This window comes from Orycteropus afer, unplaced genomic scaffold (genome assembly GCF_000298275.1).
Source record: "Orycteropus afer afer isolate SDZICR_OR568_19922 unplaced genomic scaffold, OryAfe1.0 scaffold00258, whole genome shotgun sequence".
Lineage (NCBI taxonomy): Eukaryota > Metazoa > Chordata > Mammalia > Tubulidentata > Orycteropodidae > Orycteropus > Orycteropus afer.
Window position 1 is genome coordinate 801,318 of NW_006921845.1, and position 11,704 is coordinate 813,021.

Here is an 11,704-nt window from a genome sequence, read left to right on the forward strand (position 1 = left end):
AAGTGCCACCAAGGCTTCTATCAAGTCTGACAAATGCTATTAAAAATTTAACATTTTCATATGTAATAGTATTTATTGACATACCATTATATATACCTATCATTTACTGTTGTCTACTTAGTGAGTCTGTGTAATGTTTGTTTTTCTTTCCTTTATTGCTTTCTTTGGGAGTAAGCAAGTTATTATTCTATTTTTCCCTCTAGTAACTTTTGTGTATGTATGTGCAGATGTGCTTGCAATGAATGCTCTCAGATTTTTTTGGTTCTAAAATATCTTTATTTTTGATCAATATTTTTTCTACGCTTAGAATTTTGATTGGTAGTTCCCCATCACCCAAATAAGAGTGTATTTATTGATCAATTTGATAAAATTATGATACATTAACAAACAATCCAATAAATTTCAAGGACCTATAAAAAAATTATTTCTCACTGAACCCTATGGTGATGGCTCCCAGTCTGCTCTGTCGCTGCCCCCATGTGTTCTGATTCGGGACCCAGGTTGAAACCGAAGTCTCTATCAAAAATACACCATTCTTGTGGCAGAGAAAAAACAATCGTTCAAATTTCAGCTCAAGCACTGAGTATTTCAGGTCCACTCACAACCATCTACTAAAGCATGGCATATGGCCATCCTAATACTAAGACATGTAAGTGGGAATATAATATCATTTTTTCAAGGGAGGGACATAATAATTTGGAACAATAATGCAATCTACCAAAGTTGGGTAATGTTTGCCTTGAATATTCCTTTATTTTTCAATCACTATTTCTGCTTCTATTCCAAGTGTACCTCCAGTAATCAAAATATAATTGCAGTTTTCAACCTAATCCAACAATTTCCAGTTTTTAATAGGTAGGACTCCAAAGTTTCAGTTTTTAATAGGAAGAAAATGTTGAGTGCCAGAGACTGAGCTTTTAATGGAGAACTAAACAGAGTAATCAAGAGTCAGAATGCAAAGACTACATATAGGAGTAGAGTGTCAATGAGTAATGCCAATTAGACATCTCTCTATTTTAAATAAGCCTGCTTGGAAATTCTCTACTCTATATCTTTTAGAGATCACATTTCATTTATCTACAAAATGACTGTGTTCACTTATTGGCATCTATTGTTGTTTGTTGTTAAGTGCCATCGAGTCATCTCTGATTCACAGTGACCCTATATACAGCAGAATGAAACATTACCCAGTCCTGTGCCAGCCCCATGATCCTTGCTATTATTAAGTCCATCATTGTAGCCACTGTGTCAATCTATTTTGTTGAGAGCCTTCCCCTTTTTTGTTGACCCTCCATTTTACCAAGCATGATTTCCTTCTCCAGGGAATGGAATACTGAAGAAAAGTCAATGCTTTTGAGTTGTGGTGTTGGCAAAGAAAGTTGAAAGACCATGGACTGCTAAAAGAACTAACAAATCTGTTCTGGAGGAAAAGCAGCCAGAATGCTCCTTGGAAGTGAGAATGGTCAGACTTCGTCTCACGTACTTTGAGAAGTGGATGGCCTCTTCCTTTTTCCAAGTCTGTCTCAGTCTGGAAGCTGTGCTGAAACTTGTCCACCATGGACAACCCTGCTGGCATTTGAAACACTGGTGGCACAGCCTCTAACCTCACAGCAACATGCAAGCCACCACAGTATGACAAGCTGACAGACAAGTTCATCTCTCTTAGTTGTTCCAAACCGCTTCACTCACTTCCTGGCTTTCTCCCTACCTGCATCTATCCATCACTCCAGTTAACCAGCCTAAGGATTTTTAGGCTAATGAAATAATTAGATGTAGAGTAATATAATACACAGAAAGTCATGTTTTATAGTGTTTGTAAAAATAGGAGAGTTTGTCCTAATTTTAACTGAGAAAGAAAGAAAAATGTATCATTAACAGGATATTTAGACGCTCTGGTAGCCTGGTGCCTAAGGCACTTGACTGCCGACAAGAAGGCTAGTGGTTCAAACCCACCAGCCACTCCTTGGAAGAAAGATGGGGAAATCTACTTCCATAGTGATACTGCCTCAGAAATCCAAGGAGGGGTCGTTATGAGTTGGATCCGTCTCAATGGCACATAACAACAACAACAGGCTATCGGAAGGATCATTCATGACAGCATTCCCGGAAAAGGAAAATTTGTTAATCATTTGGGGAGATCAAAAGCTTTCCATGTTTCCAGTTCCCTGAAGCAGGCTGCCAAGCTTTCATTAATTGAATAAAATTAGAACACCTGAAATAGTTTCCCTAGAGTCCTGAACAAGTCTACCTGGTATCTCCAACTAAACTTTGTAATTGTGATTGTTTTTTCAGGGTTAAAACTCTTTGAATACAGTAATAGTAATTAACCTCTTTCACCCCATATTCCCAGAACAACTCTCAATTAAATCCCTAGAAGCAAACGAAAGCTTCAAATACCAGAGTTTATTTACAACCTATTTCAATAGAGGAAAAGACGTCACAGTCTGCAGATAGAAAAAGATGTCCAAAATTCCCTTTATCTTTGTAATTACAGACTAAGTGGTGAAAACAACCAGGAAGCAGACTCCAAGTCAATAATGATGGATTTTATGACAGTGCTATACAAAGATGGGCTATGCACAGTAAACTTTATGAATAATATCAATATTTATCCCCTGATGGAACTAAATGATCCTAAATATCTCTTCAATTCTGAGATTCTCTGAATCTAAAGTGTTCCAGTTTTTCAACTACTCAGAGTACTAAGAACATCATCTCCACATGTAGAACATGGAGATGAGATTAACATTTCTACACCAGCTAAACTGGAGAGCTGAGAAATTTTGCTTTTTTTTAAAAAAAAGTAAACTAGACTTAAGGTCTTGATTGAGCTTTATCTGACTTCTTACTCATTGCACCAATAACCAGAGCCTCTCTAAACTTGTTTCCTCTCTCTAAAAAATAAGGATAAAAGTTCATATAGTGTTTATCCCTAAAGAATACAAACCTTTGAACAGACAGACCTGGAACTGAATTTTGGCTCTACCACACACTAGTCATGTAACTTTAGGTAAGTTATTTAATCTTTATAGATTTTAGTGTTTTCATGCATAAAAAAAGATCATAGCAATACCTACTTCAAAGATTTGTTCAACTTATATGGATGAAATAGATTAAAACAACTGAGGAAAAAAATTGTAAGGAGAAAATGACAAATTCAATATTGATTGTAGATATTGTTTAATATCCCCCCCATCAAACTAATAGGTCAGGGAAATAAAAAAGAAATAGTATAAAAATGAAAGCTGCAAATCTAAAAATATTGGTAAGAAAATTTTGATCTAAGAAATAGAAGATACGTATCTTTTTCCAATGCTATTCAACTTTTTAAAGCACTTAACAAAGTGCCTGGCACACAATAGCCAATAACTCAATATGAATTAGTTATCAACACAATTATTACTTGAAGCCTAAAACTAGAAATCAAGGCCTGTTGAAAACATGACCATAGTGACTTCCTCTGTACAAAGCATTGGGCCAGTAATAGGGCCACTTGGTGGAAGTTACTGGGAGGTAAGATCAAGGTAAGAACAAATTTTCTAAGGATCAAAGATGTCCAAATTTGATATAAATTATATCAATAAGCAGTGACTTTCTTATAATCAAAAGATTGTAAGTGTATATACGGTTTCACTTTTTGGTCAGAACGAGGTACTAGATTTGGACCAGATGACTTCCTCGACTCCCAATACTGTGAAGTTTTAATAAAATCCAAGTTAGCACAATTCAAATGCTACAGAATACAGTATTTATAATGGATTGAACAAATACAAATCTGAAAAATTAAGGTCCTATTAATATTTAAACATAGAAAATGTGTGTTCTCAATTTTGAATTGTCTGCAGGATATAAATATTACTCTATTAAGTGGCAGAAGCATGTGCTGAAAGCTGAATGCCTTAGGAGGTCAACTAGTTTCAGGTGCTTTGCACTATCAAAGATTTTATTGTGTACAGAAGTCAAATCTAGAATTTCAAGTAGACACCTGTTATCACTTCTCCACAGCAAATTAATATTTTCACATTTATATTATTTATACAGACAAAGTCCACAGTATGTTTTTCTCCATATTTTACCCTTACAGTTGCCTGTTTTATTTCCATCTACCCTGCAGGCCTGGGAAGTCCTGCTTATTTTTTTGGCAAAGCATTTATGTAACAGCTACTTTGTGCCAGGTAGTACATTAGTTGTTTGCTTGCAAGTGCCTTATCTCACTTTAACCTTCACTATTACCCTAAGTACAATGTATATATGACATTTTCACTTACAAGTGAGAAAATTAGTCACCTCTATGGGCCACATAAATTGAATTCAGATTGTAGCCTTCCAACTGCAAAATACACCATGCACTTTCCACTATGCCATATCACTCTGTTTATACATGAAATTTATTTACACTTACATAGTTTGTGCTCCAATATTTTCTCACAAAATAGTTAACTAGATTTTTTTTTTATATCATTGTGTATGTTCATCTGGAACTTGCTCTTTTTTTTCCCAAAAAAAATCTTTCATTGCTAGGATTCATCCATTCTTTCACATATTCATTCATTATTCACTATTGATTCTATTTCATTTTTAATATATTCCTGTTCATATTTCTCTGTCAAAGAGTATTTAAATTGTTTTCACAGTTTTGCTTCCACACCAGCAATTCTCTGAGGATTTCTACATCTCCTGATGTACATGTGCAAGTTTGTCTTGAGTGTAGTGAGGCCATAGAGTAGGCGAGTGTTCAGCTTCACAAGATATTTTCCATTATTTACCCAAGTGGTTGTTTCGTTTTACACATCCACCAGAAATATTTAAGATACTCTTCACCCACACCTTCTCCAATATTTGGCATTTTCAGATTTCCTATTTTTAGACAATTGGATGAGCATTAATCAGTATCTTGTTGTGGTTTTAATAAGGCATTCACTTGGTAGCTAGTAAAGTTGAGGATCTCTTCGTATGCTTACTATTTTATGTTTCTGTGATTTCCTACTAATATTTTTTGCTGATTTTTCCATTCAGTTATTTGTGTTTCTGCTATTGATTTGTAAGGATACTTTATATAGCTGGAATTTACCCATTTATTAACACAAAGATATTGTACTCACTAGCTGTCTTTACCCAGTTAAAGTCTTTTTTTGTCCATTTTGTCAGGTATCCTTTCAAAAGTAAGAATTAAAACTTAAAATATTTTAAAGACTATCTTAAATTGAACTCAAGAATGTATTAATAGCTCCTGTTATGTTTAAGATTTCATTGGCATCATTAAGAAAATCATCCCTACTCAATTTCAGACACACACTTATTTACATGTTTTTTCGATGTTTAAGTGTTGCTTTTATATTTCAATATGCCACTCAACTGGAGTTGATATTTGTGTAGGTAGTAATATAATTTTAATTTTCTCCATATGTGCAACCAATTTCCCACCTTCATTTTTTGAGTATTTCTTCTTTCTCCATTATCTGCCCCATCACATCAATAATATATCAAAGGACCCTCTTTTCCATGGGTCTATTTTATAGACTGTCTATTCTCTGTTCGATTTGTCTATCTACACAAATACTACATGTTCTTAAGTACAATACTTTTTATTGATATGTGATACTGTGTGGAGCTGGCACAGGACCCGGCAGTGTTTCCTTCTGCTGTACATAGGGTCGCTATGAATCAGAAATGACTGGATGGTACTTAACGACAACAAACATGTAGTACTGTAAAGTATCCCTCCAATACACTCTTGATAAATGTGGTCATAGTGGGCATCCTTCTTTTATTCCTGATTTTAAATGCTTCTAGTATTTCCTCATTTAGAATAATACTCATTGTAGCTTTTTGTTTCATTTTTTAAAACATTTTATTGTGTTTTAGGTGAATGTCTATACAGCAAATTAGTTTCCTATTCGACAGTACATACACAAGTTTTTCCACAAAATTGGTTACAATCCCTGCAGTATGTCAACATTCTCCAATTTTCCACCATTCCTTCCTGTTTCCATCCCTCCAGTTTCCTTGCCTCTCCTTGCCTTCTCATCTTTTGCTTTAAAGTAAATACTGCCCATTTGGTTTCATAGAGTTGATTTTCCTCATGGATGTTATTGTTTATTTTATAGGCTAATTTATTAATGGCCAAAAGATGACCTCCAGGAGTAGCTTCAGTTCCAGATGAAAAGGGTATGTTAGGGCAATAGTATCCAGGGTTCTTCCAGTCTCTATCAGTCCAGTAAGTCTGGTCTTTTTCTTCTTCATCTTCTTTTTTTGTTTGTTTTGTTTTTACCTTCCCTTTCACCCAAGGTGATATGTGTCTACCTTCTTGCTAGTGGCTTACACTCCATTTCCCACCCACCCCTCATAACCATCAAAGAATATTTCTCTTTTTGTGAAATCTTTTTCTTGATTTTTTACAATAGTGGTCTTATATAATATTTGTCCTTTTGTGACTGACTAACTTCACTCAGCATAATGACCTCTAAGTTTATCCATGTTATGAGATGGTTCACAGATTCATCATTGTTCTTTAACATTGCATGGTATACCATTTTGAGTATGTATCATAGTTTGTTGATCCTTTCCTCTGGTGATGGAATTTAGATGGTGTCCATCTTTTCTGCTATTGTGACTAGTGTTGCAGTGAATATGTGTGTGTATATGTCTTTTCCTGTCATGGATCTTATTTCTGTAGGATATATACTTACCAGTGGGATTGGTGGATCATATAGGAGCTCTGGTGGTGTGGTCCCTAAGGCATTTGACTGCTAACCAGAAGGTTGGCGGTTCATACCCACCAACCACTTCTCAGAAGGAAGATTGGACAATCTACTTCCATAGAGACTGCCTCGGAAATCCGAGAAGGGATCGCTGTGAGTGGGAAATGACTTGACAGCTGTGAGTTTTTTTGTTGTATATTTCTATTTCCAGTTTTTTAAGGAAATGCTGTACCACCTTCCACAGTGGTTGTGTCATTTTGCAATCCCACCAGCAGTGTATAAGCATTCTTGTCTCTCCAAATCCTTGCCAGCATTTGCTGTTTTCTGATTTTTTGAACTTTGCTATTAGTGCTGGGGTGAAATGATATTTCATTGTTATTTTGATTTGCATCTCTAATGGCTAATGACCATGAGCATTTCTTCATGTGCTTGTTAGCTGCCTGAATGTCTTCTTTGGTGAAGTTTCTGTTCATGTCCAATTCAATATTGAATAGGAGCTGTGATAAAAGGTATCCATTTGTCTGGTATCCATTCATAAGGGGAATGATTTCAGTCTCTCCCCGTTAAGAATAATATTGACCTTGGTTTTCATAAATGTCCTTAATTATGTTGAGGAATTTTCCTTCTATTCTTATTTTGTTCAGTGTCTTTATCAGGTATGAGTGTTAGATTTTGTCAAATGCTTTTTCTGTGTCAATTGATATGATTGTGTGGTTCTTTTCCTTTGTTTTATTTATGTGATGAATCACTCTTATTGTTTGTCTAATGTTGAACCATCCTTGTATATCTGGTATGACTCCTACTTGGTCATGATGTAGTTTGGGTTTTGTTTTTTAGATATACTGTTGGAGTCTACTGGCTAAGATTTTGTTAAGAATTTTTGTGTCTATGGTTATGAGGGATATTGATCTATAATTTTCTTCATTTAACAGTATCTTTGCCTGGCTTTGGAATCAGGATTATGGTTTCTTTGTGAAATGAAATAGGAGTATACTCTCCTTTTCTATGTTCTGGAATAGCTTGAGTAAGATTAGTATCAGTATCAGCTCTTCTCTGTATGTTTGATAGAATTCACCAGTATAGCCACCCAGGCCAGCATTTTTTTGTTGTTGTTGTTGGTAGTTTTTTTAATGATCTGTACAATTTCTTCTTTTATGGGTCTGTTCAAATTTTCTACCTCAATGCATGTTAGTTTAGGTAGATAGTGTGTTTCTAGAAAGGTATCCATTTCTTTTAGGTTTCCAAATTTGTTGGAGTACATCCTGATATTATCCTTTTTATTGTGGTTGGTTCTGTTGTGATATTGCCTATTTCAGTTCTTATTCCTGTTATTTACATCTTCTCCTTCTTTTTGTTTGTTAAATTTGACAGAGATTTGTCAGTTTTATTAATCTTTTCAAAGCATCAACTTCTAGTCTGCTTGATTCAATTGTTTTTCTGTTTTTTGTTTCTTTTATTTCTGCTCAAATCTTTATTATTTATTTTCTTTTCTTCTACTGACTATAGGCTTTTTTTTTCCTCTCCTCTTTTCCTAATTGTTGGAAATATTTGGTTAAGGTGCTTATTTTGGCTCTTTTTTTTCTTTTTGATGTGTGTATTGTTTGCTTTAATTGTCCTCTGAGCACTGCTTTTGCTGAGTCCCTAAGATTTTGGTATGTTATATTTTCATTCTCATTTGATTCAAGGAATTTTTTTAATTTCATTTTTTATTCCTTATATTACCTAGTAGTTTTAAGCAGGGTATTGTTCAATTTCTATGTGTTTTGATTCCCCACTTTGGTGATGTTCCAGTATTGTATATCCCACAACAGTGTCTCTATAACAGTATGATCACAGAGCAATCCTGCCCCTCTCTGGTGCCCACCAATACAAGTCAAACCTTCTGCTTTGATCTCCAATCCTCCAATTTTCTATTGTTCCCTCACCAACTCTCTATCTACACAGACTCAGGTCTCAGCCACTTTGGCCCTGGATACCAGGTCTGCATGCTCCAAATCCTGGCCACAGAAGCTCTGATACTTGCCAACACTGGGCTCAGCTGCTGTCCTCTGGGCTCAGCTTATGTTGGACAGAAACCTTCTTAGCTTTTGTTGTGACCAGCTATGCCTCAGAGAATGTGTCCTATGTAGTTCTTGCTGTAGATCAAGATGATCCTTCACATTATGCTCCTCTAGCCTGTCATGATACAGGAATGATGACAGAATTTCTGTATGATTGTTTCTCTTTCCTCAGTAAAGTATGCAGTGAGGTCATCAGCTATGATATCTATATCATTAAAGTTAAAATATAATATGAGCAAAATAACAAGTGGTTTTCAGTTAACTATACAGTTCATTTAGTTTACATGAATTTAAATCTTTGGAGAGAAATAAAGGAAGAATAAATATATCAGTTCAATAGAAATTGAATATTTTTAGTTTTAAAAGACCACAGAGGTTATTTTTTTTTCTTACCCATCAATTTTATATACAGGAAATGAAGCCAACCAAGATAATTTGAATTGCGCAAGACCACAGAAAAGAATCATAGACCACTTCCCTCTCAAATCTTCTATTCCATACTTAGCAAGGTCATGAAAATTTTAAAAGGTAATTAAAAATATTGTTATTACCTTTATTTTTTTCTTTATCCCTCAAATAGAAATGGCCACAAGCAATCAGACCACTGTGACTGAATTCACTTTGATCTCCTTTCCCATTATTCAAGAGCTTCAGATTTTGCTGTTTGTTATTCTGCTGCTGGTTTATATGCTCACCATAGCAGGAAACATTATCATCATTTTTTTAATATGGACAGATAATTGTCTCCAAACCCCAATGTACTTCTTCCTCAGTAATTTGTCATTTTTGGACATTTTGTTCACAACTACCATTGCCCCAAAGTTGCTAGCATGTTTCTTAGAAGAGAGAAAAACCATATCCTTTGCTGGCTGCATCACCCAAACATATTTTTACTTCTTCCTTGGGACTGTGGAATTCATCCTTTTGGCTGTCATGTCCTTTGATCGCTATGTGGCCATCTGTAACCCCCTGCACTATACCATCATCATGAACACTAGAGTCTGCCTCTTGCTGGTTCTGGGATGCTGGGTCGGAGCCTTCTTGTCGGTGCTGTGTCCAACTATTGTGGTGTCCAGACTGCCATACTGTACGGGAGAAATTAGTCACTTCTTCTGTGACATCACTCCTCTGCTACAGGTAGCCTGTATTGATACTCATTTCATTGAGATGATAAACTTCCTCTTATCTTCCCTTGTGGTTTTAAGTTCTCTGGTGCTTACCATGGTGTCCTACACCTACATCATCTCTACCATCTTGCGCATCCCCTCAGCCCAAGGACGTCAGAAGGCCTTTTCCACCTGTGCTTCTCACATCACTGTCATCTCCATTGCCTATGGGAGTTCTATCTTCATGTATGTGAGACCTAACCAGAGCTATTCACTAGATTTTGACAAAGTGACTGCTGTGCTTACTACAGTAGTGACCCCTCTTTTGAATCCTTTTATTTACAGTTTGAGGAATGAAAAGGTAAAGGAGATCTTGAGGGAGACATTGAGTAGAATAATTTCATTACATTCCAAAGGAGCATGACACTAAGAGATTTCAGGACATCTATGCTTCCCCTCTGTGGCATTTTGTTCTGTAACAAGTAGTATGACTGTAGCTTGATAATCTATAGGTGGGACAAGTAAGCATCATATATCATCAATTGTAAAGTATTGTAAAACTATTTATTGAGAATCTAAAAAAGAGTAAGGATTCTGTGTTTTGTTTGTCTTTAGAATAATTTGCATATAATAACATAGAAAAAAACTCCAGACCCTGAGTTCTAAGGGCACGTTATTTTCTATACAAGGCACATGTGGCTTTCAAAGGAGGTCATCTATATAACAGTTACATTATAATCACATGTAGAGAATGGTAAAGTGGAAAGTAGAGAACTTTTACCAGCCTTGAGAAACTCTTCTTTTGATGATTATGTTAAGAAGCAAGATTTTTAATTCTACTGGACACACTTGGGCTGTGTTCTGGTTACCTAGTGACCCTCTGACGAGATATATACCACAAATGGGATGGCCTTAACAAAACAGGAGTTTATTCTTACAATTTGAAGGCTTTAAATCCAAGTTCATAGTGCCAGGCTCTAGGGGCTGGGTGAAAGCCCCTCAAACTTGGGGTCCAGCTCTGCCTTCTGCTCCTGGCCCACTGGAGCTAGAGGCATTTCTTCACTCAGACAGTTGCTAGCTGCTGAGGCTGAGAAGCCCCAAGTTTGACAAATCAAAAGGCACAGTCCCGATGTTACCAAACCACATGGCAGGCCATTAACTTAAGTCCATTGTAAGTCCCAAGGTCAGCAGGCTGTTGAGCAGCGACACGGCTACATGCAGGGTCCAAGCATGCCATAGGCTAGAGACCATTCTCAACACTTCTCCTTATATACAGGAAGCAGACCACATAACCAAAGGCAGATACTCAGCTGCTCCCAGTAGATCCCACCATGGAGTTGATTACCAGTCTCATCATGGGGAATACTACATGCAGCTGCCCAGCTACTCAACCAGGCCTAGCCAAGTTGACATACAAACATAACCATCACAGGGTACCTTGAGTCAGATTTGACTAAACAACAACTGGCTTGACTATGGCAAAGAAGCAAGTTTAAAAGATTGATGACATAAAGACTATGTTATGCTGTTTCCAGGAAGAAGGTTTATCCTGGAAGATACGTGCCTACTCTGGCATTGAGAGCCTGAGGTTAACTTTATGTTGTTGTTGTTGTTGTTAAGTGCCATCGAGTCATTTCTGACTCATAGCGACCCCATGCACAGCAGAACGAAACACTGCCCGATCCCACTCCAGCCCCACAATCCCTGCTATACTTGAGCCTATCATCGCAGCCACCATGTCAATCCATCTCGTTGAAGGCCTCCCCCTCTTTCGTTGACCCTCCACCCTACCAAGTATGACATCCTTCTCCAGGGAATGGTCCCTTCTTACAACATG

At 36.5% G+C, this 11,704-nt stretch overlaps 1 protein-coding gene across 1 annotated transcript; it reads left to right on the plus strand.

Annotated features, from left to right (window-relative positions):
- Positions 1-9,258: 9,258 nt before the first annotated feature.
- Positions 9,259-10,291, plus strand: LOC103204764 (olfactory receptor 6M1-like). The gene has a single exon (XM_007949968.2). It carries the CDS (start codon positions 9,344-9,346, stop codon positions 10,289-10,291), a length of 948 nt encoding a protein of 315 aa, XP_007948159.1. The 5' UTR covers positions 9,259-9,343.
- The last annotated feature ends 1,413 nt before the right edge of the window (positions 10,292-11,704 follow it).